At 43.8% G+C, this 24,133-nt stretch overlaps 1 protein-coding gene and 1 long non-coding RNA gene across 9 annotated transcripts in view; one reads left to right on the top strand and one right to left on the bottom strand.

Annotated features, from left to right (window-relative positions):
* The window catches only part of LOC125459247 (uncharacterized), a 104,171-nt gene that overhangs the window by 70,387 nt on the left and 9,651 nt on the right, over positions 1-24,133 (top strand). The window lies entirely within an intron of this gene.
* LOC125459246 (N-acetyl-beta-glucosaminyl-glycoprotein 4-beta-N-acetylgalactosaminyltransferase 1-like) overlaps positions 9,737-24,133 on the bottom strand; it is a 660,984-nt gene continuing 646,587 nt past the window's right edge. For 5 of the 6 annotated variants that reach the window (XM_048545435.2, XM_048545438.2, XM_048545436.2 and 2 more), the window contains 3 exons: positions 16,856-17,009; positions 14,311-14,437; positions 9,737-11,618 (listed from right to left, as the gene is read on the bottom strand). In XM_048545435.2, the coding sequence (XP_048401392.1) occupies positions 11,492-11,618; positions 14,311-14,437; positions 16,856-17,009 (408 nt within the window). In that variant the 3' untranslated portion in view covers positions 9,737-11,491. Of the gene's footprint in view, positions 11,619-14,310; positions 14,438-16,855; positions 17,010-24,133 lie in introns of those variants that run through there. The other variant, XR_009446825.1, reaches the window with a different exon arrangement.

Raw genomic sequence — 24,133 nt, 5'->3', positions numbered from 1 at the left:
AACAGACCCTTCGGTCCAATCCGTCCATGCCAACCAGAGATCCTAAATTGACCTAGTCCTATTTGTCAGCATTTGACCCATATCTCTCTAAACCCTTCATATTCCCATCCAGATGCCTTTGTAAATGTTGTAACTGTACCAGTCTCCATGACCTCCTCTGGCAGCTCATTCCATGCACGCACCACCCTCTGCATGAAAATGTTGCCCCTTGGGTCCCTTTTAAATCTTGCCCCTCTTACCCTAAACCTAATGCCGTCTAGTTTTGGATTCCCATACCCTGGGGTGGCGGAGGTGGGTGAAACACCTTGGCCATTCACCCTATCTGTGGCTCTCATGATTTTATAAGCCTGTATAAGGTCACCCCTTAGCCTCTGGTTATGAAGATGAAATCATGTCTGATGAAACTGATGGCGATTCTCCAGGCTTTTACTAGATTAGAGAGAACCAGTGGATATGGCGTAATTGGATTTACTGAGGGCTTTTGGGTTGGTCGGAACTTTCTAGATCACTAAATGAAGTTTAGAGTGCACGGGGCAGGTGGAAATGCATTGGCATGGATTAGGGATTGGCACAAATTGAGAATCAGAATAAATGGATGTTTTCAGGTTGGCAGGCTGTGACTGTTGGAGCACTGCAAGGCTGCTCCTGAGTTTAGCGCTGGGCCACTTCTGACCCGGGCACAGTGACTCCGACTCTCCCAATCTGAATATAGTTGGGATGGGTGGGGTTGCTGCCCCTCACCCGATCACAGGAGGTGCCCCTGTCCTTTGACCTGAGCATAGTGGCATTTCCTCTGACCAAGCTGGCTCCCTGGGGGTTCTGAGTCCTGACATATTGCTCCACCCTCCTTGGCCTTGATGGAGCCCCGGCCATTGTCTGTTCTTAAGGAAATGATGTAAAGCGACTTGCAGGAAATTTGGATGGGCTTAAGGAGAGGCCAAGAACAGTTGGACTAGAGTGTGGGTAAGTGTGAGGTTGGCCACATTGGTAATAGGATCAGACGTGCAGAGTATTCCTTCGATAGTGAGAGATTGGTAAGTGTCGATGTACAAAATCTCTTGGGTGCCCAAATTAATATGTTACTGAAGTTAACGTGCACGGTGCACTTGGAAATTAGGAAGGAAAATGGCGTTTTGGCCCTTATCACAAAACTATTGGAGTACAGGAGCAAGGAAGTCTTGCTTCAAATATACAGAGACAACATAGTGTGGAGCTGGAGGAACACAGCAGGTCAGGCAGCATCAGAAGAGCAGGAAAGTTGACGTTTCGGGTTGGGAACCCTTACTGTGAAGAAGAAGGGTCCCGACCCAAAACTTCAGTTTTCTGCTCCTGTGATGCTGCTTGACCTGCTGTGTTCCTCCAGCTCCACACTGTGTTGTCTCTGACTCCAGCATCTGCAGTTCTTGCTATTTTCAATTGTACAGAACCTTGATGAAACAGCACCTAGAGTCTCATGTGCGGTTTTGGTAATTTTATCTAAGGTACAGAAGGTAGCAGAGGTAAACAGGGTGATTTCTGGAATGGTGTAGCTGTCCTTTGAGGGCAGATTGAGGAGACTGGGTTTGCAGTCAATAAGCCTGGAAGAAAAGTTGATCGCATTGTAACTCACAAAGTTCATAATAGGCTGGACAGGGAAGACTCTGGATGTTTCCCTGCACTGGGAGTCCAAAACCGGGGAACACTGTCTTAAGATAATCAAATGTGAGGCTGGATGAACACAGCAGGCCAAGCAGCATCTCAGGAGCACAAAAGCTGACGTTTCGGGCCTAGACATGTTATTTAGGAAGGGGATGAAGAGAAATCTCTTCATTCAGTGGATTGAATCTTTTTCTCAAAGATCTGTGGAAACTAGGATATGCAGTGTGTTCAAAACAGATTGAACAATCTCTAGAAATGTAGTGGTATGAAGGTCCATGGGGTTAGCAAGTGATTTATAAAGCCATGCAGGACAGAAATGGATCCTTTGGTGCAACTAGTTTATGCTGACCAGATATTCCAAACTAAACTAATCCCACCTGCTGGCTCCTGGCCCATACTCTTGCAAACAATCATTAAAACTCATGTTGCTGAACAGTCTACTAGTTGCCTAGTTCCTCCTACCTTGTAAAATGATTGTGAACTGGGTGTGAAGGTCAGGCTTTCTACCAAGTTTTCATGAGCTGTGAATGTATAACCTGTGTGTATCCATCACAGAATAGTGTGAGATCTGACATATCACAAAACTGCTGACTGGGATTTATTTACCTAACTACGTACCCTGCCTTCCACCTCTCCCACACAAGTGGGCTCCATACAATTTCCCTCCCAAATGTGGCATTTTACTGCCCCTTCCCAACTCCTCACCATCTAGCCACGGACTGCTAAATTTTGAACACATTTTGCCAGACACTTTGTTCAAATGTCTTACTTTTAAATGTGAATTGACTCAAGTGAGGCACAAACGGCTGAACATATTGTTTTCGAGTGTGAGCTTTTCTGATCCTTGCAGGGATGAGTGTAATGTGGTCAGTACACCTATCCTGGATTATTGACATGACAGTAACATCTCTGATGTGAACATAGAGCACTGGTGCCACTTGCTGGCCAGGTCAGGTATGTGCAAAAAAAAAATTCTGCGACTCCTCCCGAATAGGGTCAAGAACGCAATCATTTGCAGATCAGAATCTACATCATGGATGGAACACAGTTATGTGACAGTCAAGTAACTGGACCAGTAATTCTGAGAATTTGTGTTCATATCACATCACAGGCTGTTTGGTACAAGTAATAAATATATTGAGGTGATTCTGAGAGACTGGATTCTACAGGCATTTGGAGAGGCAAGGACTCATTTGGGATAGTCAGCATTGCTTTGTGCATGGGAAATTGTGTCTCGTGAATTTCATTGAGTTATTTTGAAGGGGGACAAAGAAAGTAGATGAGGGCAGGACTTCAGCAAGGCCTTTGACAAGGTACAGCATGGTTGAGTAAGGTTAAATCTCACAGGATGCAGGGACAGCTAGCTAATTAGATACAAAATTGGCTTGAAGGTAGAAGACAGAGGGTGGTGATAGACAGTTGTCTCTTGGACTGGAGGCCTATGACCAGTGTGTGTGTGTGCTGGGTCCACCATTATTTGTCATTTACATAAATGATTTGGATGAGAATTTAGGAGATATAGTTAGTAAGTTTGTGAATCGGTGGTGTAGCGGGCAGTGAACAAGGTTATCTGGGAATACAACGAGATCTTGATCAACCGGGTCAGTGGGATGAGGAGTGGCAGACGGAGTTTAATTTAGATAAATGTGAGGTGTTGCATTTTGGTAAGGCAAACCCAGGCAGGACTTACAGAGTCGTTGGTAGAGAGTGTTGTAGAACAAAGATGTCTAGGGTTATAAGTTCATCTCTCCTTGAAGCATCCAGGTCCATGGGGTGGCGAAGAAGGCTTTTGACATTCTTGCTTTCATTAGCCAGAGCATTGAGTATAGGGGATGAGATGTCTTGTTTCAATTGTACATGAGGTTAGTAAGAGACTTTTCCCCAGGGCAGGATTGACTGTCACGAGGGGTCATAGTTTTAAGGTGTTAGGAGGAAGGTATAGAGGAGACGTCAGAGGGAGGTTCTTCACCCAGAGAGTTGTGAGCGCATGGAATAGTTTGCCAGTGGTAGTCGTGGAAGCGGAGTCATTCGTGACATTTAAGCAACTGCTGGACATGCACATGGACAGCAGTGAATTGAGGGGAATGTAGGTTAGGTTATTTTATTTTTGGATTAGGAATATTCCACGGGACAACATCGTGGGCCAAAGGGCCTGTACTGTGCAGTACTTTTCTATGTTCTATGTAAGGCCACATTTAGAGTACTGCGTGTAGTTCTGGTCACCCTACTATTATAGCAGGGATATTATAAAACTCGAAAGATTTTTGAAAAGCCTCGCTAGGATGCTACCTGGGCTGGAAAGCTAAAGTTATAAGGAGACGCTAGATAGACAAGAACTTTTTTCCCTTGAGGATCAGAGGCTGAGCGGTGTCCTTACAGTGGTCTATAAAATCGTGAGGCATAGATAAGGTAAATAGTCAACAGCATTTCCCCACGGTAGGGGCAGAGGGGAAAGGTACAAAAGGGTCTAGAGGGGCAATTCTTTCACACAGATGGTGGTGAGTGTGTGTAACAGGCTGCCAGAGGTAATGGTGGAAGTGAGTACACTTCTGCCATTTAAGAAACATTTGAACAAGCACATGGGTGGGAGAGGTATGGAGGACTATGGGCCAGTTTACTTGTGAAAAGTGGGCAGCATGGACATGTTGGGCTGAAGGGCCTGTTTCTCTTTGTAAACCCCTCTGACTCTAAGAAATATAAATAATAAATGACCGAGGAGCAGTTGAATTACCATAAAATCTCAACTGGTCAGCTCACGTCCTTTAGGGACAACACCAGAGCATCCTTATCCAGGCTGGTCCCAGTGTGACTCCAATCCTATGGTTCAATCCCAGCAGCACTTTCCCATAGAGCACCGCGTGAGTGAAACATGAATTATTTATAAAAGGGCTACGCGTATATTTTTCAAAAATGCCAGCTGTGCCCAAGTGTCGGAGAACTGGGGCGAGAGAGTGCCTCACACCTGACAAATGACCTGGCCACTCAGCAACGCTGCCCGGATGGCTGTTCATCGGTGGCAGCGCTAGTGAGAGTGGACGCTGGCCTCTGTATCCACCAAAGTGAGTGAGGATGAGATGGGGACTCATGGTGCGAATGTCAGCCACCGGGGAAGGCAAGTAGGAGACCAGGGCACGGTTTGGTATTTGGTAATCCTTACCCCCCAACATCCCCCCCCCACTCACCTCTGCTGGATCCCTTGGTGAGGCACAGACTGTTTGATAACCACCCCGCCTGGGTGGCAGCCCGAGGGTAGGGCAAAGCTGTGTGGGGACGTTCCTGTTAAATCCCCGAGGCACGACGAAACTGTGGCGGTCTCAATGAATGTCAAGTGGCTCACCAGTGAGTGAATTAGCATCCACTGGTGGTAGCCACAACGGGGTCTCTTGCCTGCCTTCTTAATCCAGGGTGGGTCTCCCATCAGCGGTAGCTCTGCCGAGGTTAAGTAGGCCTGACCCACCCTGGCCCCTGCCATGAATGGTTGCATGAAATCTGGCCCAAGTCCCAAACAGAGGATTGGCTGATCAGAGATTACATTCATAGATGCATCAATGTCAGAGCCTCCTCAACCCAAGGTAGATATCGCTTGCCTTTGTGAGGAACCATGGTAAGAAATGTCGCTCGTAGCCTTCTGAACTACAATAGCGATTTCACCGTGTTATTGTGAACGTTGCCAGTTGACATTTAAAAAAAGGACACAAAATGCTGGTCAACTATTGGTGACCCTGTCATTTCACCTCTAGAAATGGAATGGAAGTCTGGAGGTGAAGTGGAGAAAAAGTAGATTTGAAGAAGGTCAAGTTTGGAAGAATGGAGGCAGAATGCTTGGATTAGGATTGGAAGAGATTTGAGAAGTTGAGGCTGTTCAGAAATTGGTGGATTTGTATATTTGAATATAAATGTGTGATGTAACATGACGAGATATGGGAATCCAGTGACTCCAGAAATAGTCAGTGATAAAGGCTTGCAGCAACATTTGAACTGGGTATTGGAGATTTTAGATGAGGCGATTAATATTAAGTAAGTCGTGGAAGTGACAACGATGTGAATGGGAGCGTCAGGAGCAGTGTCATGGAGATGGCCTTGGTTCATAAAAGGGACGAGGGCTTTACCTTTTACTGATCCGCAAGTCAATGCTCGAGCAACATAATGGGAGCTGAGGAAAGGTTGGGTGAAGTATTGTCACAATGTACGCAGAAAGCAGATTAACTTTGAGACTGAGGTGACAGGTGTACCTTGAGATTCCCTGCCACTATGTGACCTAAGTTCATGTCTTCCATGGCCAATGGGAAATTGTGCAGATTATCTAAATGCAGCTCTTACACTTTCTCAGAACCAGCTGGTTAAGAAAGTCACACCCACCCAGCCTGGTTAAAATGCCAGCAGAGTTCTGTCTGACGTAATGTAACGCAGTGATTATAATTACAGGAGGCCGCAAAGTTGAGTACCTCACAAGTGTGAACTGGCCTGGTTTCTGTTGAGTGAGTGGCATTAAAAGCCAGCTATTTGATCCGCGCTCGTTTTTGTGGGGACTATCCACCACTAGCTCAACATGGAGAGCCGAAATATAAAATGACCAACCAAGCTCTATGAATCCATAACTACTTGCAATGGCAGGGCACAGGATAATCATCACCTAATCTAATCAAGCAGAGTTTTCAGCATGGCTTCATGTGAAGGAAATCGTGTCTGGCTAATTTATTTGATTTGGAAGAAGTCTCAACCAGACTGAATAGAGGGGAACCAGTAGATGTGTTGTATTTGGACTTCCAGAAGACATTCGGCAAGGTACCTCTCAAAAAGTAGTCATAAGAACCCACAGTATTAGAGGTCGTATATTGGCATGGATAGAGAATTGGCTAATGGGCAGGAAACAGTGTGTTGTGATAAGAGGTTCTTTTTTACGTTGGTAACCTATACCAGTAGGGTTCCACAGGGATTAGAGCTGGGACCATAACAGTTTACAGCGTATGTTTATGAGTTGGAGAAAGAAGTTGAATAAATGTACTGTTGCCAAATTTGTAAGAAAGCACAAAAATAGTTGGAAGCGTAGGTTGAGACGATGATATAAACAGTTTACAGAGAGGTATTGATGGGTTAAGTAAGTGGGCAAAAAATTGGTAAAGGCAGAATGATGTGGGAAAATATGATTGTGTTCATTTTGGAGGGATAAACAAAAGAACAGAATATCATTTAAATGGACAATACTGCAGAAAACTGCAGCACAAAGGGACTTACGCGCAAAACACTCAAAGCCAGCATACAGGTGCAGCAGGTAATCAGGAAGGCTTATAGAATGCTAGCCCTTATTTCAATGGAGTCTTACTGTGACTGTACAAGGTGAAATCACATTTGGGAAAGATACTATTCCATTGGAGACAGTTCAGAGAATGTTCACTAGGATGATCCCTGGGTTGAAGGGATTGACTTATGCACAAAGGCCAAACAGCTTTGGACTCTACTCAGTACAGCTTAAAATAATAAGAGGTGATCTCATTGGAACATATATGATTCTTAAAGGGGCTTGACAGGGTAGGATGGTTCCCCTCATAGAGTCTAGGATCAGATGGGATATTGTCAGAATAAAGGAGAGCCAATCTAAGACTGAGATGAGGAGGAATTTCTTCTGAGGCTTTGGACCTCCTTGCCATAGAGAGCTGTGGGGGCAAAGTCCTTATGTATATTCAAGGCTGAGATAGATAGAATCAAGGGTTAAAGGGAATTTGCAGGAAAGTGGAAATTCTTCACGTGAAGAATGTTCGATCAGCCATGATCCTATTCAATGGTGGAGCAGGCACAAGGGGCCGAATAGCCTGCTCCTGCTCCTATTGCTTATGGTCTTCTTACCATATTTAACCAGCTAAAGTAGAAGGTGGCCAGTATAGGGCACTGATTAGCTCTCACTGCTTATTCAGACAGGACTAGCTTGTCTGTAAATGGGTCTATTTGTAGAGTTAATTGGAACCAATTTGAAAATAATCACATGTCTTCTTTTCCAGGGGTCATAAGTTAGCTAAACTGGGCAGTCAATTCATCAACTGAAATCTAGCACACCGCCAATCTGCAGCCCCAGGTAATGAATATTTGAGTCATTGCTAATCGAGAGTCTAAGGCCAGTATGTTGTTGTAAGAGTCAAGGACAAGGCTGGCAGGAGTAGGGGACACTGGATGACTAGAGATACGAATGTTCTGGTCAAGAAAAAGGAGGGGGCATATGTCTGGTATAGATGGCTAGGATCAAGTGAACTTCAGGAATATAGGAGGTGGAGGAGTACATCAGGAGAGCAAAAAGCAGACACGAGATAGGCAGATGAGGTTAAGGAGAATCCAAAGAGATTCTACAGATATACTTAGGGCCAAAAGAGTAACGAGGGAGAGGATAGGGCCCCTTAAACAAGGCTGTCTGTGTGTGGAACCACAGGAGATGCGTGAGATCCCAAACAAATATTTCTCACCAATATTTACTGTGGACAAAGTCATGGAAGCAAGGGAACTTGGAGACATAAGTAGTGATGTCTTGAAACTATTATACATTACATAAAAGGAATTGCTGGGAGTTGTAAAATGCATAAAGGTAGATTAATCCCCAGGGCCTGATCAAGTATGTAATAGGACATTGTGGAAAGCTAGGGAAGAAATTGCAGGGCTCCGGGCAGAGATGTTTGTGTTATCAACAGTCATGGGTAAGGTGCCACATGACTGGAGGTTGCTTCATGTTGTGCCTTTGTTTAAGAAAGCTTGCAAGGAAAAGCCAAGGAACTACAGACCAGGGAGCTTGACGTCAGAGATCAGTAAATGGTTGGTGCAGGTTCTGAGGCAGGATCTGCATGAATTTAGAAAGGCTTGGATTGATTAGGGATAGTCAGCATGACTGCGCATGGAAAATCGTGTCTCACTAATTTGATTTGAGTTTTTTGAAGAGGTGACAAAGAAGATTAATGAAGGTGGAATGTAAATGTTGTCTACGTGGATTTTAGCAAGGTTTTGACAAGGTACAACACATTAGTAAGGTTATATCATATGGGAAATGAAGAGCTAGCCATTTGGATACAAAATTGGCTTGATCGGAAGAGATAGAAGGTGGTTGGAGAGGGGTGTTTTTTAGACTAGTGGCCTGTGATCAGTGGTATGCTGCAAGGATAGGTGCTGGATCCACTGATCGTCATTCTATATTCTCATCCAAATCGTACGATTAGTAAGTTTTTGGATGACACCAAAGTTGGTGGTTGGTGGACAGCGAAGGTGATCTATGAGCACAATGGGATCTTAGTCAACTGGGCCGGTGGGCAGAGGAATGGCAGCTGGAGTTTAATTTAGATATGTGAGAGGTGTTGCATTTTGCCAAGGCAAACCAGGGCAGGACTTATTAGTGGTAGGGCCCTGGGGAGCATTGTCAGAGACACCGTGGGGTGCAGGTACATAGTTACATATTCCCTTGAAAGCACTGTCAGAAGCAGACAGGTTGGTGAAGAAGGCATTTGGCACACTTACCTTTAATCGGTTGAGTGTAGGAATTGGGATGGTACAAGACATTGGTAAGGCCACACTGTGTACAGTTCTGGTGCCCTGCTATGAGAAGGATGTTATTAGCCCACAAAGGGTGCAGAAAAAACTTGCAGGCATGTTACCAAGACTAGACAGTTTGAGTTACAAGGAGAGGCTGGAACTTGGTTTTAAAATCCCTGCAGCGTAGGAGCCTGAGGGGTGGAACTTAGAGTTTTTGCCAAGAGTAACGGAGTCCAAAACTCAAGAATATAGGTTTAAAGTGAGAGGGGAGAGGCTTAAAACGGTGCAAGGGGCAACGTTTTCATGCAGAGGGTGGTGCATGTAGAGAACAAGCTACCAGCAGAAATGGTAGAGGTGACTACAATTACAACAGGTACATGGCTTGGAAAGGTTTAGAAGGACATGGGTCCAATACTGGCGAATGGGACTAGTTCAGTTTAGGAAACCTGAGCTGGACTGAAGGGTGCGTTTCTGTGCTGTATGACTGAGTCTTAGCCAGAGGGCTGCGTTGGTTCTGAGGCTGCAGTATTTGCTGCTGTGCCATCTCAAAGTCGACAACTGATGCGCTGAACTGGAATGAATACAAAATGGCGAGTTTGTAAAAGGCATGTTTGCTTTTCAATTTTATTCAAAACTAGTTGCACATACACAGGCCAATTTTAGTGTCCTACCAACGCCCGACTATAACCGGCACCTAGGAGCATCAAGCTCAACATCCAGATGCATGGGGAAGCCCAATATTATTTCTTAAGACTAGCTGTCAGCCATTTAAAAACATGAAGACTAAAGACTTCTTTTCAAATTCAACACAGTCAATTATGTAATCCAATTATAGTTTGTCACTGACTGTTTGTTTGCCATTGACAATCGACAGAATTTCAAATATTTTACCAATTCAATTGAATGACTGTCATCTGAATAAATAATTTTTTATTATTAAAAATCCTCCATACTTAATAACAAAAGCAATTCTGCCACTTGGAGTATTTTTGTAAACAATTAATGCTCCTGATGATGATATCAAACAGCAACATTCCTAGCTAGCAGTGTGGATTAAAACTGATTTTCCATTTTATAAATTCGGAACACATCATTCTAAGAACATCCTAAAAGGCATCACCAATTCTCAACACAACTAGTGTAACATGTAGTCTTAACGATTCAGTTTAAATATTTAATTAAGATTCAATTCCATAAATTAGTCCTGAAAACTTCAATTCCCCTCAACACCCTGTGCCTCTACTCCATGTTTGATTTTCAAGGTAAGAAAAAATATAAGACAAAGTTGCTTTTTGTAAGATTGGTCAGAATCAAGTGAGAAGGTGTATCACAAGCAGAAGCTGCGATACTCTCTTTAAAATCATCGTGTAGAACCGATCCAGCTTTTGACAAAAAAAGTCTTTGGCATCAGTCCTTTGCTTGAGTCTACTCGTTCTTTGCATATCACAGCAGAGAACAGCTCAAAGGGTGTGATAACCAACAGACATCCGGTAACATGTCTATGTATCCTTGTTGAGACCAAAAGGTTTAGCTTGGTTTCTGAAATGCGCCTTTGTAATGACCAAAATTATCCTTCTCCAGACCAGGGGCTGCCGTCAGAATACGGCTTCATTAGGTCAGACTCGAAGTAGCTAGCTTTGATGAGTACTTGCCCTGCCTTTTTGAAGGATACAGTCCACTTTAAACCAACAGGCAACACATCTGAACGGGATCCGGAAAGCCCCGGGGCAGTTTGTGTCACTGTTGCTCGAGTAAACATTCCGAACAAGTTTGGTCCAAGATGTCAAGTGTGTGTGTGTGTGTGTGTTTGTGTTTCTTTTTATTACATTGATCTTATGCTGAAAGGCCAGTGATGGAGAGGGATGTCATTTGCTCGGTAAGAACCAGCTGTGTGTACTTATAATCCAATATATTATGCACCCAAGTAGAACCCTGGGAAAACTAATATTCCGAAGTTTGTGATCAATGGTGAAAACAGCAACAACCGACTGGATCACAGAGCTGGGCCATCAGGGTCAAATATTTGCTGAAGAGTGACACCAAGATGCCTGAAGGATATTTCACACGTGTTACAATTTGAAAAGATTCCAATACACAGACTTGTGGTCCTTGCCTGTATTCTTCTTGGCTTCAGTCCAGTTCTTTTGTGTTTCGGTGTTTCCACAACTACTCAACTTCTTTGACGGCTGAGAAATGGAACAGCGGGGTTTGGAGAGAGGAATTCCATGTGTGGGGTCAAAAAGGACAAACGCATCCTTCGAAAGGGAATGGCTCGGTAATCGGCTGGTTCTCCTGAGGAGCACACGTCTGCTGGTTTATGTCCTTTTCCTTAAAGTGCATAGGCAAAGTTTCAACCCTCATTCGGTTCCTTTGTGGTTTTCTTGGCCTGAGAATCCCACATCCCTCGCTTGGAGTGAAAATAATGATAGAAGTTCCTGAGGCGCAATCGTTCAACCTCCAGGCCACTCTGAAGTACCCTGAGGAACAGAAACACAAAGGGTTTCATTCTGTGTTTGGAATTAATTTGACTCACCATTGCTCCGTTGCGGATGAGCAATGATTTTTAGATTAGATTAGGTTCCCTACAGTGTGGAAACAGGCCCTTCAGCCCAACAAGTCCACACCGCCTCTTGAAGCATCCCACCCAGACCCATTCCCCCTGTAACCCACACATCCCTGAACACTACGGGCAATTTAGCACGGCCAATCCACCTAACCTGCACATCTTTGGACTGTGGGAGGAAACCCACGCAGACACGGGGAGAATGTGCAAACTCCACACAGACAATCACCTGAGGCGGGAATCGAACCCGAGTCCCTGGCGCCGTGAGGCTGCAGTGCTAACCACTGAGCCACCGTGCCTGCCCAAGGCATTGAGAATTTTTAAATGGCACTACTCCCTACGATGTTCTCACCATAGCCTCACTTGTAAAATGTCCTATCTTGTTGCACTATCTTTAAAATATACTCTCCAGATTTCTTTCATTTAGTGGAGGGTCTACTCAGCCATTGCTCATGCTCTCTATCTCTCCCCCTGCCCCCACCGCACCACCGTTTGTATGTTTACATTCCTCTGCTGCCCTTCTCCCTCTCTAGTGCACTGTCATTCTCTCTTGTCTCATACTATCTTCCAGCCTCGGGATCAAACCCCGATCCCCCACACGCTCTCTCGGCCACGTTTAAACCATATTCTCTCTGCCTGTGCCAACACTGCTGTTCATTCTTGTTGGCTGTTAAACTAGGCCTTCGCTGGCCCACAATTAATGCCCCAGGCCATCGCTCTCTCATTGAGTCCACTCTCTCCATCCAAGCTCTTTATCACCCTCTGGACTGTACTGCCCCCTTTCCACCTTTTAATGCTACAACACCTCCACAAAAAAAACTCTTTCTCTAGGCACTGCTCATCTTCTCCTCCTCTCTCTTCTGACACTGCTGGCCTGCACTCTGTGTGTGTGTCTCTCTCTCTCTCTCTCACTCTGGAGAATGATGTGGTATGTCACTCTTGAGGTCCTGGCAGATAGGTCAGCTAACTCCCTATATCTGCCTTGGCCCTACAACCCTTTATCTCTTTGAATAAAAATCAAGCAATCACTACAAAATCATCTTCTACTTACAAATAAAAACTCCAATCTTATCCCAAAGTTTTCATGAGAAGCAACTTCTTAGTTTTACACCTGAATAACTGAGCTCTAACCTACAGGTTCGACACCTTATGCTAAAGTGCCCAATCAGCAGAAATAGTTTCACTCTAATCTATTTTATCAGTTCCTCTAAAAAATTTCAAAACACTAATCAGATCACCTCTTGATTTTCTAAGTTCCAGTGAACTTGCAGTGCTCTTACTTTAGCCTCTGGTAAATCTGTATTACATTCCTTCTGATGCCAGCTTATCCTTTTGTGAGGTGTCGTGTTCCAGAACTAAACACTGTGCTCAGTCCAGGGCTTTGCATCACTGTAGCATAGTGTCTTACCCTGTTGTGTTCAAATTTCTAGATTAAAAAGATCAGCATTCCATGATGTATCCCTAAATTTCTGTGGCTCTTCATTTTTGCTAGTTCTTTCCCATTGAAGGAGGGTATCCCATTGTATCTGGGAGTGTGCCCTCATATCTAGAGTCACGTAGCACAGAAACCGACCCTTCAGTCCAACTCATCAGCACCAAAGAAGACATTCCAATCTGATTAGTTCCATTTGCCAGCTTTTGGCCCATATCTGCCTAAACCCTTCCTATGCATTTTAAATGTTGCAATTGTATCATATTCCTCCACTTCAACTTGTTCCGTACACACACCACCCTCTTTGTGAAAAAGTTACCTCTCAGGTCCTTCTTTTTAAATCTTTCCCCTCTCCCTTTAAATCTATGCCCTCTGATTTTGAACTCCCTGATCCTAGTTAAAAAAGACCTTGGCTATTCATCCCATCGAATTTTACAAACCTTTATAACATCACCCCTCAATCTCCGATATTCCGGGAGGGGAAAAAGCCTCAGCATATTCTGCCTCTCCCTATAATTCCAACAACATCCTCGTAAATCTTTTCTGTCGCCTCTCATGTTTAGCAACATCTCTGCTGCAGAAGGACGACCAGAATTGTACACTAAATTCTAAAAATGGCCTCATCAATTGCCATAATTTAGCCTGTTCACTTAATTTATCAATTTCTTCTGTAATTTTAATGCTTCTGTCTGCATTGCCAATGTTGCCACAGATAGGTGGCAATATGGATATGTGACTTTATCTAAGCAGTTAATGAATATCGTGAAAAGTTGAGACAGATGTTTGTAGTCACTTCCCATCAGATTTCCTGCCTGCTGTTGCAGGCAATTTCCTATGAAGTCAATAATTTGCCTTCAAATCCAAATTTCACCTATAGCAAACAGTCTCTTATCTGGGCCCTTACTGAATGCCCTCTGAAAGTCCACTTAAAATAATAGCCACATACATTCCCCTGTCACTACTTTATGGCTGTGAAAGTGCCTAATAATCATCAATAGTGCAGCCACAGAAGGAACATTCTCCAAACTCTTTCTTGGTCCTAGTGTTAGATCCCTAGAAAGTGACAATTTGTTCTACTGAGTTCGAAAGGCAATAGCACAATTCAACATAAGGTGAAAAATATCAACGGCAGCACAAAACAGAAGAACAGAAGTATTTTCTCTGCCAATGTTACCTGTCCAGTAGCTCCCAATCCTCTCCGCCCCATCGATCCCGGAACTCCTCTGTGTTCATTCCTCCAATCTTGTCGAAATCGCTTTTAAAGATTCCAAACAGTCCAAATCCGTTTACTTCCCAGTACCCTTAAGGATATATTGGAAGAAAAAGAGTCAGTGTATGGGACACAACTTTGTACACACGAGCTGCCCAAAGCAAACCCATGAACTGGTAACTAAACTGGTACGCAGTCAACTGTAGAATCCCTACAATGGGGGAACAGGCCCTTTGGCCCAACAAGTCTGCCCTGACCCTCGGAGCATCCCGCCCAGGCCCATCCCCCTATAACCTACCTAATCTACGCGTCCCTCAACACCATGGATAATTTAACATGGCCAATCCATCTACCGTGCACATCTTTGGACCATGGGAGGAGACCGGAGCACCCGGAGGAAACCCACGCAGACACGGGGCGAACGTGCAAATGCCACGCAGACAGTTGCCCAAGGGTGGAATCGAACTTGGGGCCCTGGTGCCGTGAGGCTGCAGTGCTAACCCACTGAGCCACCGTGCCGCCCTAGCGGGAGGACCTCAGGCCCGGCTGATACTAGTCCATCAGAGAACCAGGTGGCAGCAAGTGAGCAACCAGAATATTTTAAAAATATTTCGTCATGGGATGTGGGCATTGCCAGCTAGCTGGCATTTATTGCCCATCCTAGTTGCCCTTAAAGGTGGTGGCGAGCTGCCTTCTTGTACCACTGCAGACTGCGTTACCCCTGTACGTCAAGTAGACCTTCCACTTCTATTTGCTCCAGTGTTCTTTGAAGGTTTAGACGTCTTACTAACGATAAAGGTTCTCCTTGTGCCAATACGCCTCACTGAATTTGGCTGTAATGTGAGAGCTTTGGCATGGAACTTGAACAGGCTGCTTGAGTATGTGGAATCCGAGGCCAAGTGATCATGCCCTTGCCCAGCATCCACAAGAGCACCTTTTGAAGAAAAGTTGTTTGGATAGCCATCACCATATGTACCTTGGATAAGTGCAACCCCCCTGTATGCCAACATAGATGGCGGAGGTAAGAACAGGAGCCACCTTGTGTCTTGTGGCTGGATGGTACAGTAGGCCCTTCGCTTTGGGTTATTATCTGGCTGAGCATTTGCAAATCTCGAGCATTTCAAACTTTGCAAATAAATGAACTCTCACCATCCCTCACATCTTTATTCACTACCAAGGTTGTAAAGGTGAGATGGCACCAAATGGAAATCACGAGGGTGACTCTACAATGACATCAGGATGTTCATTGGAAAAGTAACTGAAGGTATTCTCCCTCCCAATTGTGTCTAATCCTGTGGTATTGAAACAGCTTCAGAAAAGTGGTTCTTCCACTTTAGCAATGTCTTCTGCCAACCTGCAACTAGAGCCACAAAGCAGTCCTTGATCTGTCTGGAAATTTGAGAGTTACAGGTTGCAAGAGAAAGGTGGGAAAACGCAGAGCAATCAACCACTGGTCGTGTAAAACTGCCACCTCATTGTAATGTGTGATATTACAATTCTACAGCTAGAATAAACACTGCATTACAAAGTGGTAGATCGAAGGATCATCAATCACAATCTCCAACCTCTGTTGGTGGTGGGGAACAGTACTCTTGCTTCAGCAGAAAATACTCCAAATTTGAAACATAGCACTTAAGTACATCAATCTAATATGTAGGTTTGATGTATCCTTGAGTTCATTTCCAGCATCATCCCTCAAATAGTAGCATGCCCTGTAGGCTAGGCTGGCTCTATGTGCCAAGCATTCAGTTTCTTTGGAGGCAAGAGCCCCAATTACACCAAGATTACAAACACATCCATGTATTATTGCGGGGTGCTAAAAGAATGGCTGTAAGGGCTCTCATGATCACTAGGACTGTGTCATAAGCTGAGTCATGGAAGATTTCCACCAGCCAGCGAGCGTTTGAAGGTCCTGAATGTGGCAACCACAAGTAGTCCCAGGATATATGGCCCGGCTAGGATATTGCAAGAATAAAAATAACTCTCTGATGCTTGATGGCCCTGAACTGGTCAATTTGTAGGAAAACTTTCTGAGAGTGAAACAGTTTTTTTAAAAAAAAGTGCCCCGAGGTATCATTCAAGTACCGGTCATAGGATCTTACACACCTTAAACAAGTCCAGAAATTTAACCTAAGATAATAAAATGTGAGGCTGGATGAACACAGCAGGCCCAGCAGCATCTCAGGAGCACAAAAGCTGACGTTTCAGGCCTAGACCCTTCATCAGAGAGGGTCTAGAGTCTCTCTGATGAAGGGTCTAGGCCCGAAACGTCAGCATTTGTGCTCCTGAGATGCTGCTGGGCCTGCTGTGTTCATCCAGCCTCACATTTTATTATCTTGGATTCTCCAGCATCTGCAGTTCCCATTATCACCAGAAATTTAACCTACCCAGAATTCTGAAACAGAATGCACTCAGTGTCCAAATTAAAGTGAAATTTGTTTTCTAACTGTTTGCTGATAGTCTGTACTGCTTAAGGCAGAGGAGGGCTATTTGTCAGAATGTCACTCACCGTCAGGCTCAACAGGGGAGCTGCCACAGCTCAGTCTCATCACAATAGGGGCATATGCCAGTTTCCCTTCTATACAGTGCTTTCTAATATTGTCTATGATGCTGATGGGGAAATGGATGTGCAGGTCACACAGAAATAGAATTGTGTGGCTGTCCTGAAATTAGGAAACAGAAACAGTGTCACATTAGTCATAAGGAAGTAGAAATAAGACGAGTATAAAATGTCATAGTCTCTTACTTGGCTAAAACAGGTCATTTATCCATGGCACGGCTGACAAAATGACTGCTTCAGCTTCTGGCATGTGGGATAAACAGCAAAGCCATAGCTCAGTGGCTGGGACCCTCATTTCAGAGTCCGAGGATTGAGAGCTGAGCACAGAATTCAGGTTAAACTTCAGCGCAGTTCTGGGGAATTGCTGCACTGTTGCAGGTTTGTTCCCACCACCCTGGTTCCCAGCACCTAAAAGAGATGATCTTATTATCTGTTATTATAATCTATTATTTGTTATATATATCTTTATTGCATGGTTGTTTATGAGAGTTTGCAGTGCAGAAATGGACTGCTGTGTTTCCAACACTATTTGACTTCGAACACACTCCATTGGCTTGAAGGTGATTTGGCACAACCTGAAATTATGAAGATTGCTACAAAAAAATGCAGCTCTTTCCTTTAAAGTAAGGCAAAAGATGAGGCGTGGAGCCAATTTTGGTAAAAGTGAAAACTGCTGTAGAATATAAATCTTATTTCGTAGCAGAATGAAATGGTTACATCTCTCCCGTCTTTTTCTTAAAGCTTCGTTTGTTGCAAACTCCTCGCTCAGCAAGAACCTACAATTTTGTTTTAGCTCTGCCATGTTAAACCATAAGACCATAAAATGTAGGAGCACAAGTAGGCCATTCAGCCCATTGAGTCTGTTCTACCATTCAATGAGAACACACCTAATCTGCTATTTCCCCGTAAGCCGTGAGTCCCTTACTGATAAAAATCTAAAACTTGGATATTGCTAAAGAACCCAGCCTTTACAACCCTCAGCAATAAAGATTCATTCCCCCTCGAAGAAGAAAATTTCTCTTCATTTACCGGGCGCCCCTTACGCTATGATTATGCCTGTGGTCCTAGACTTTCCCACAAGGGGAAACAACCTCTCTGCATCTACCTTGTCAAGCCCCTGAACAACCTTCTGTTTCAATCGGTCTCTTTGTTTTTTCTCCACTCCAATGAGTACAAGCAAAACCTACTTAATCTTTCCTATTAAGACAATATCCCCACAGCTAGATCAACTTACTGAATGGTCTCCAGACTGCTTCCAATGCCAGAATATCTTTCTTTTAATTAGGACATGAAAAACTTCACAATATTCTAGGTGCGGTCTAACTTGTGCCTTATATAATTTTAGCAAGGCTGTCCCCCCTTTTTTAAAAAAGCATTCCTTTCCTTTGAAATAAAGATCAACTTGTCTTCCTCATGTTTCCCTGAATGTGATGGGGGTGACTCCATTGGATGGTAGTAGACCAATAACAAGTCAAAGCAGATAGTGACCAGACTACTAAGCAGTAGAGAAGCTCAATGAAGAAGTGGACATACCCTCAGTGAACATTCACACACTTACTTTCAATCAGGGTCACTGATCCACCAATCAAGGGAGCAGCTCAAATTGATTTGTTTTCCCCTCTACCTTCCATATATAATTGCTTAGTAAATAAGTCCAGAGTTCTTTTCCATTATTCCGAAGGAGGATATATTCAGTATCCAAATTAAAGTAAAATGTGACCTCCAACCATATGATGATAATCATTTACTGGAGTCTTAAGGAAGGAAGGCAGGCTACCAGCCAGACTGTCACTTACTATCAGGCTCAACAGGGGAGCTGTCACAGCCCAGTCTGCTGCAAAGCTGACTTTAATAACCACTGCTAACTCATCATAACTCAGGAACTGAACCTAGTAACATATGATATTATGACTCCACGCAGGCAATGCAATAGGGCATGCGGGCAATACGATATCTTTGACTTTTATTAAATAAATTCTCCTGAGCTGCAATGAATGCTGAATATCAATGGACCAATTGCAGTCCATCCATCCAGAACTAACCTGCAGTGCTCCCGTCCCAACTTTCAACCTTCTCTTAACTATTTCTTTGCCTCTGTCAACTTCAAAGTGCATTCTACATTCTTTCCAATGCGAATAAGTATTTGGTGTCTGCCTTTTGTCTGAACCTGTCATGGTGCAATCTGAAAAAGCAGTCCAGATTTATGTTCTCTACTTTATGCAGCTCCACAAGATTATCTCTTCTCCAGACCAAAATAGAAAGCAAACACAAAGCTGCAGCTAAGTACAAAGGTCTGCAGTATTATCAAAAGGCATTGTTTTCTGAAGGTAGAAATGGTAAAGGCATTTGCGAAAAACAGTTCAGGGTGGACTACTCTGCAGTGGTCTATTCTTCCCTTTTAGAGAAAGACAAAAAAAAATGGATGCACACAGAATGGTATAATTAACTTTTTCTAGTTCATTTCCTGAGCTACCATTTTTGAAATTTTTTGCCGTTATAGGCATTGTAAATGAGGGGTCACGAATAGACACATGAATAAATGCACACTATTCTTTGCAGACTAAATAGCTGGAGATAAAAATAACAAATTATTGTCTGATGACAACTGAAAAAGCAATGGTTTATGACATAATACAGGATAGTTTGTGCTCACTGATGTTAGACAGACACATCCAACTTATAATGGAATTATGATTCACAACTAAACAACAGCTGGTGAACAATAAAGATCAGTTTTATAATCTTGTTTGTCTGGTTAAATCAAAGCAAAAATATATGAAAGAAACAAATTTTAGCACCCTGAAAAGTCTTAATTTTGTTGATTTTGTGATTTAATATAGAGAATCTTCTAGATTGACTGCGATCTGTGATTTTTATGTACTTATCAAAATAAAGATTTTAAAACTAAAGAAGAAAGTAGCTAAATGTATGCATCTCCATTGTTATTGTATGTGAGAACTCAGTTGTATAGTCAGTCCAGAACTGGAAGGCTAAGCTTAGACTGGGGGTGAGGAAACTGTGTGCACAGGGTCTGATCTGGAGTCACTTTTTAGGTGAAGCAGATCTCTGGAACTACTTAAGACCATAAGACATAGGAGTGGAAGTCAGGCCATTCGTCCCATCAAGTCCACTCCACCATTTAAATCACGGCTGATGGGCATTTCAACTCTACTTCCCTGCACTCTACTTGATAGTGATGGAAGCTATGGTATTTTTCTAGATGATCACTCGTGATATCTTGTAGCTTTTACTGCCTCTAACAATTTGTAACACTGGAAGAGGATAGTTTGAGGTACCACCAATGGTTCTTTGATTTTGCTTTGACTTGTGCCTATCTTTGTGATTGGTGGTACAGGATACACCTGTAGAGCATCTAAAGCAGAGTTAGTGTTCTTAGACAACAAGAATGTTTGTTGCACGATGAGTGATACAGTTCAATTCAGTAATCAGCACCCTAGAGAGCTGGTGGAGATATATTGCTCCCTCCAAAGAGTAGAGTGGAACTCCTTCGAGTGCAATCTTCCCAGACCTGAATACTGAGGGCATTGGTGTGCAAGTTAGGAAAAGTTATGTGATGGTCAGAGAGGAGTCTCGATATTGAGAGCAAAAGCAGAAGTTGCTGGAAAAGCTCAGCAGGTTTGGCAGCAACTGTAAAGAAGAAAAAATATCTGAGTTAACGTTTCAGGTCCTCAGAACCTCAATTACATTGTCATCAGCAGCTTTGGTGGAGACATACACAATGTAACTGAGATTCTGAGGAAGGGTCGCGGACCCGAAATGTTAACATTGATTTTGTTTTTGCTTTATAGATGCTGCCAGACCTGCTGAACATTTCCCATAGCTTCTGTTGTGACCATAATTTTATAAGTTTCTTTCCTGGAAGGCAGCTGTTCCATTGAATCAATTCTTTGTTTCTTGTAGAGACCTGGATTTCTGGACCAGGCCATCACTTTCTAATTGGAAGAGGTGGACTCATGGTGGCAGTCTCTTGGATGCAATAGACCAGGCAGTTTCTTGTTCTTGACCATATCCTGGATCTATTGACAGTGGACTGAGTCCCATGGGATCGTATACAGCTCATCGGCAACCTTATTATATCAGAGGCAATCATGAATTAACAGAAGCTGGGGGCGTGATGGATGTAGTTGCAGGGAGGGAGATAAACCGCAGATACAGGTAGGTGGGTTAACTCTGGGAAAGGTGGGAGAGGGAGGCAGGTCACGCAGGAGTCCCCTGTGGCTTTCCCCATCTCAAACAAGTACGCTGTTTTGGAAAATGTAGGGGGTGATGGGCTCTCAGGAGAATGTAGCACTGACAGCCAGGTTTCTGGTACCGAGACTGACTCTAATGTAACAAGGAGTGCACCAGCTTCCAAATGATCGACTGTGATGGGGGACTCTCTGGTCAGAGGCACAGACAGACAATTCTGTAGCCGACAGCGAGACATCAGAATGGTGTGTTGCCTACCTGGTGCCAGGATCAAGGATATCTTGGGAGAAGGTGCAGAAAGAATATTCTCAAATGGGAGAGCGACCAGCAGGAGGTTGTTGTACATACTGGGACTAATGAGACAGGAGGAGAAAAGGGTGGAGATTCGGAGGAGAGAATATAGGATGTTAGGCAGGAATTTAAAAAGGAGGTCCTCAAGGGTAGTAATATCTGGATTACTCCCAGTGCCACGTGCTAGTGAGAGTAGGAATAGGAGGATAGAGCAGATGAATGTGTGACTGAGAAGCTGGTGCAGGGGAGAAGGATACACTGCCTGTGAATTGGAAGGGGACTAAATGCAGTCAACACGGCTTTGTGACGGGCAGGTCATGCCTCTCAAACCTTATCGAGTTCTTTGAGGATGTGACTAGAAAAGTTGACGAGGGTCGAGCTGTGGATGTGGTGTATATGGACTTCAGCAAGGCATTTGATAAGGTTCCCCATGGTAGGGTCATTCAGAAGGTCAGGAAGAATGGGATACAGGGGAACTTAGCTGTCTGGATACAGAATTGGCTGGTCAACAGAAGACAGCGAGTGGTAGTAGAAGGAAAATATTCTGCCTGGAAGTCAGTGGTGAGTGGTGTTCCACAGGGCTCTGTCCTTGGGCCTCTACTGTTTGTAATTTTTATTAATGACTTGGATGAGGGGATTGAAGGATGGGTCAGCAAGTTTGCAGACGACACGAAGGTTGGAGGTGTCGTTGACCGTATAGAGGGCTGTTGTAGGCTGCAGCGCGATTGACAGGATGCAGAGATGGGCTGAGAGGTGGCAGATGGAGTTCAACCTGGATAAATGCGAGGTGATGCATTTTGGAAGGTCGAATTTGAAAGCTGAGTACAGGATTAAGGATAGGATTCTTGGCAGTGTGGATAAACAGAGGGATCTTGGTGTGCAGATACATAGATCCCTTAAAATGGCCACCCAAGTGGACAGGGTTGTTAAGAAAGCATATGGTGTTTTGGCTTTCATTAGCAGGGGGATTGAGTTCAAGAGTCGTGAGATCTTGTTGCAGCTCTATAAAACTTTGGTTAGACCTCACTTGGAATACTGCGTCCAAGTCTGGTCGCCCTATTATAGGAAAGATGTGGATGCTTTGGAGAGGGTTCAGAGGAGGTTTACCAGGATGCTGACTGGACTGGAGGGCTTATCTTATGAAGAGAGGTTGAGTGAGCTCAGACTTTTTTCATTGGAGAAAAGGAGGAGGAGAGGGGACCTAATTGAGGTATACAAGATAATGAGAGGCATAGATAGAGTTGATAGCCAGAGACTATTTCCCAGGGCAGAAATGGCTAACACGAGGGGTCATAGTTTTAAGCTGGTTGGAGGAAAGTATAGATAGGATGTCAGAGGCGGGTTCTTTACACAGAGAGTTGTGAGAGCATGGAATGCGTTGCCAGCAGCAGTTGTGGAAACAAAGTCATTGGGGACATTTAAGAGACTGCTGGACATGCATATGGTCACAGAAATTTGAGGGTGCATACATGAGGATCAATGGTCGGCACAACATTGTGGGCTGAAGGGCCTGTTCTGTGCTGTACTGTTCTATGTTCTAATACACTGGCAGCGAGTTTTGCTCGAGCTGCTCAGGAGGATTTCAACTAGTGAGGGGTGGGGTGGGATCCAGGGAGATAGTGAGGAAAGAGACCAACCTCAGACTGGTACGCTTGGGAAAAGGAGCAAATCAAACAGTCAGGGCAGGCAGGAACAAAGCAGACAACGAGGTAGGACTGATAAATTAAACAGCATTTATTTCAATGCGAGAGACCTAACAGGTAAGGCAGATGAATTCAGGGCGTGGTTGGGAAAGTGGGACTGGAATATCATAGAAATTACAGGGATGCGGCTCAGGAATGGACAGGACTGGCAGTTGAATGTTTCATGGAATAGATGCTATAGGAAGGATAGAAGTGCAGGGTGAGCCAAGACAGGAGAGGGGAGTAGTGTCCTTGTTTAGGGATAACATTACAGCTGTACTTAGATTGGATGTATTCTGAGGAATACATCCAGGGAAGTTAGTTGGAAGGAACTGAGAAGTAACAAAGGGATGATCACCTGATTGGTATTATACTGTAGACCCACAAATAATGAGTGGGAAATTGAAAAATAAATTTGTAAGGAAATCTCTGTTAATTGTAAGAATACTAGGGCAGTATGGTCAAGGATTTTAACTTTCCAAATATAGATTGGGACTGCCATAACGTTAAGGGCTTTGATGGAGAGGAATTTAAACATATACAAGAAAATTTCCTGATTCAGTATATGCATGTGCCTATGTGCAAAACTTGACTTACTCTTGGGAAATCAGGCAGGGTAGGTGACTGAGGTGTCAGTGTGGGAGTACTTTAGGGCCAGCAAACATAATTCTATTTGTTTTAAAATAGTGATGGAATAGGATGGACGAGATATAAAATTTAAAGTTCTAAATTGGAGGAAGGCCAATCTTGAAAGTATTAGGCAATAAATTTCAAAAGCTGATTAGGAGCGGATGTTTACAGGTAAAAGGTTGGCTGGAAAATGAAAAGCCTTCAAAAATGAGATAACAAGCGTCCAGACATAGCATGTCCCTGTTAGGATGGCAAGGCTGGTAGGTGTAGGCATTGCCTGATAACTAGAAAAAAATGAGATTTTGGTCAAGAAAAAGAAAGAAGCAATGTCAGGAATAGGTAGCAGAGATCAAATGAATCCTTAGAAGAAGCAGTAGGAATATACTTAAGAGGGAAATCAGGAGGGCAAAAAAAG

Source organism: Stegostoma tigrinum, chromosome 17 (genome assembly GCF_030684315.1).
Source record: "Stegostoma tigrinum isolate sSteTig4 chromosome 17, sSteTig4.hap1, whole genome shotgun sequence".
Classification (NCBI taxonomy): Eukaryota; Metazoa; Chordata; class Chondrichthyes; order Orectolobiformes; family Stegostomatidae; genus Stegostoma; species Stegostoma tigrinum.
This window is presented reverse-complemented; position numbering and strand designations above follow the sequence as displayed.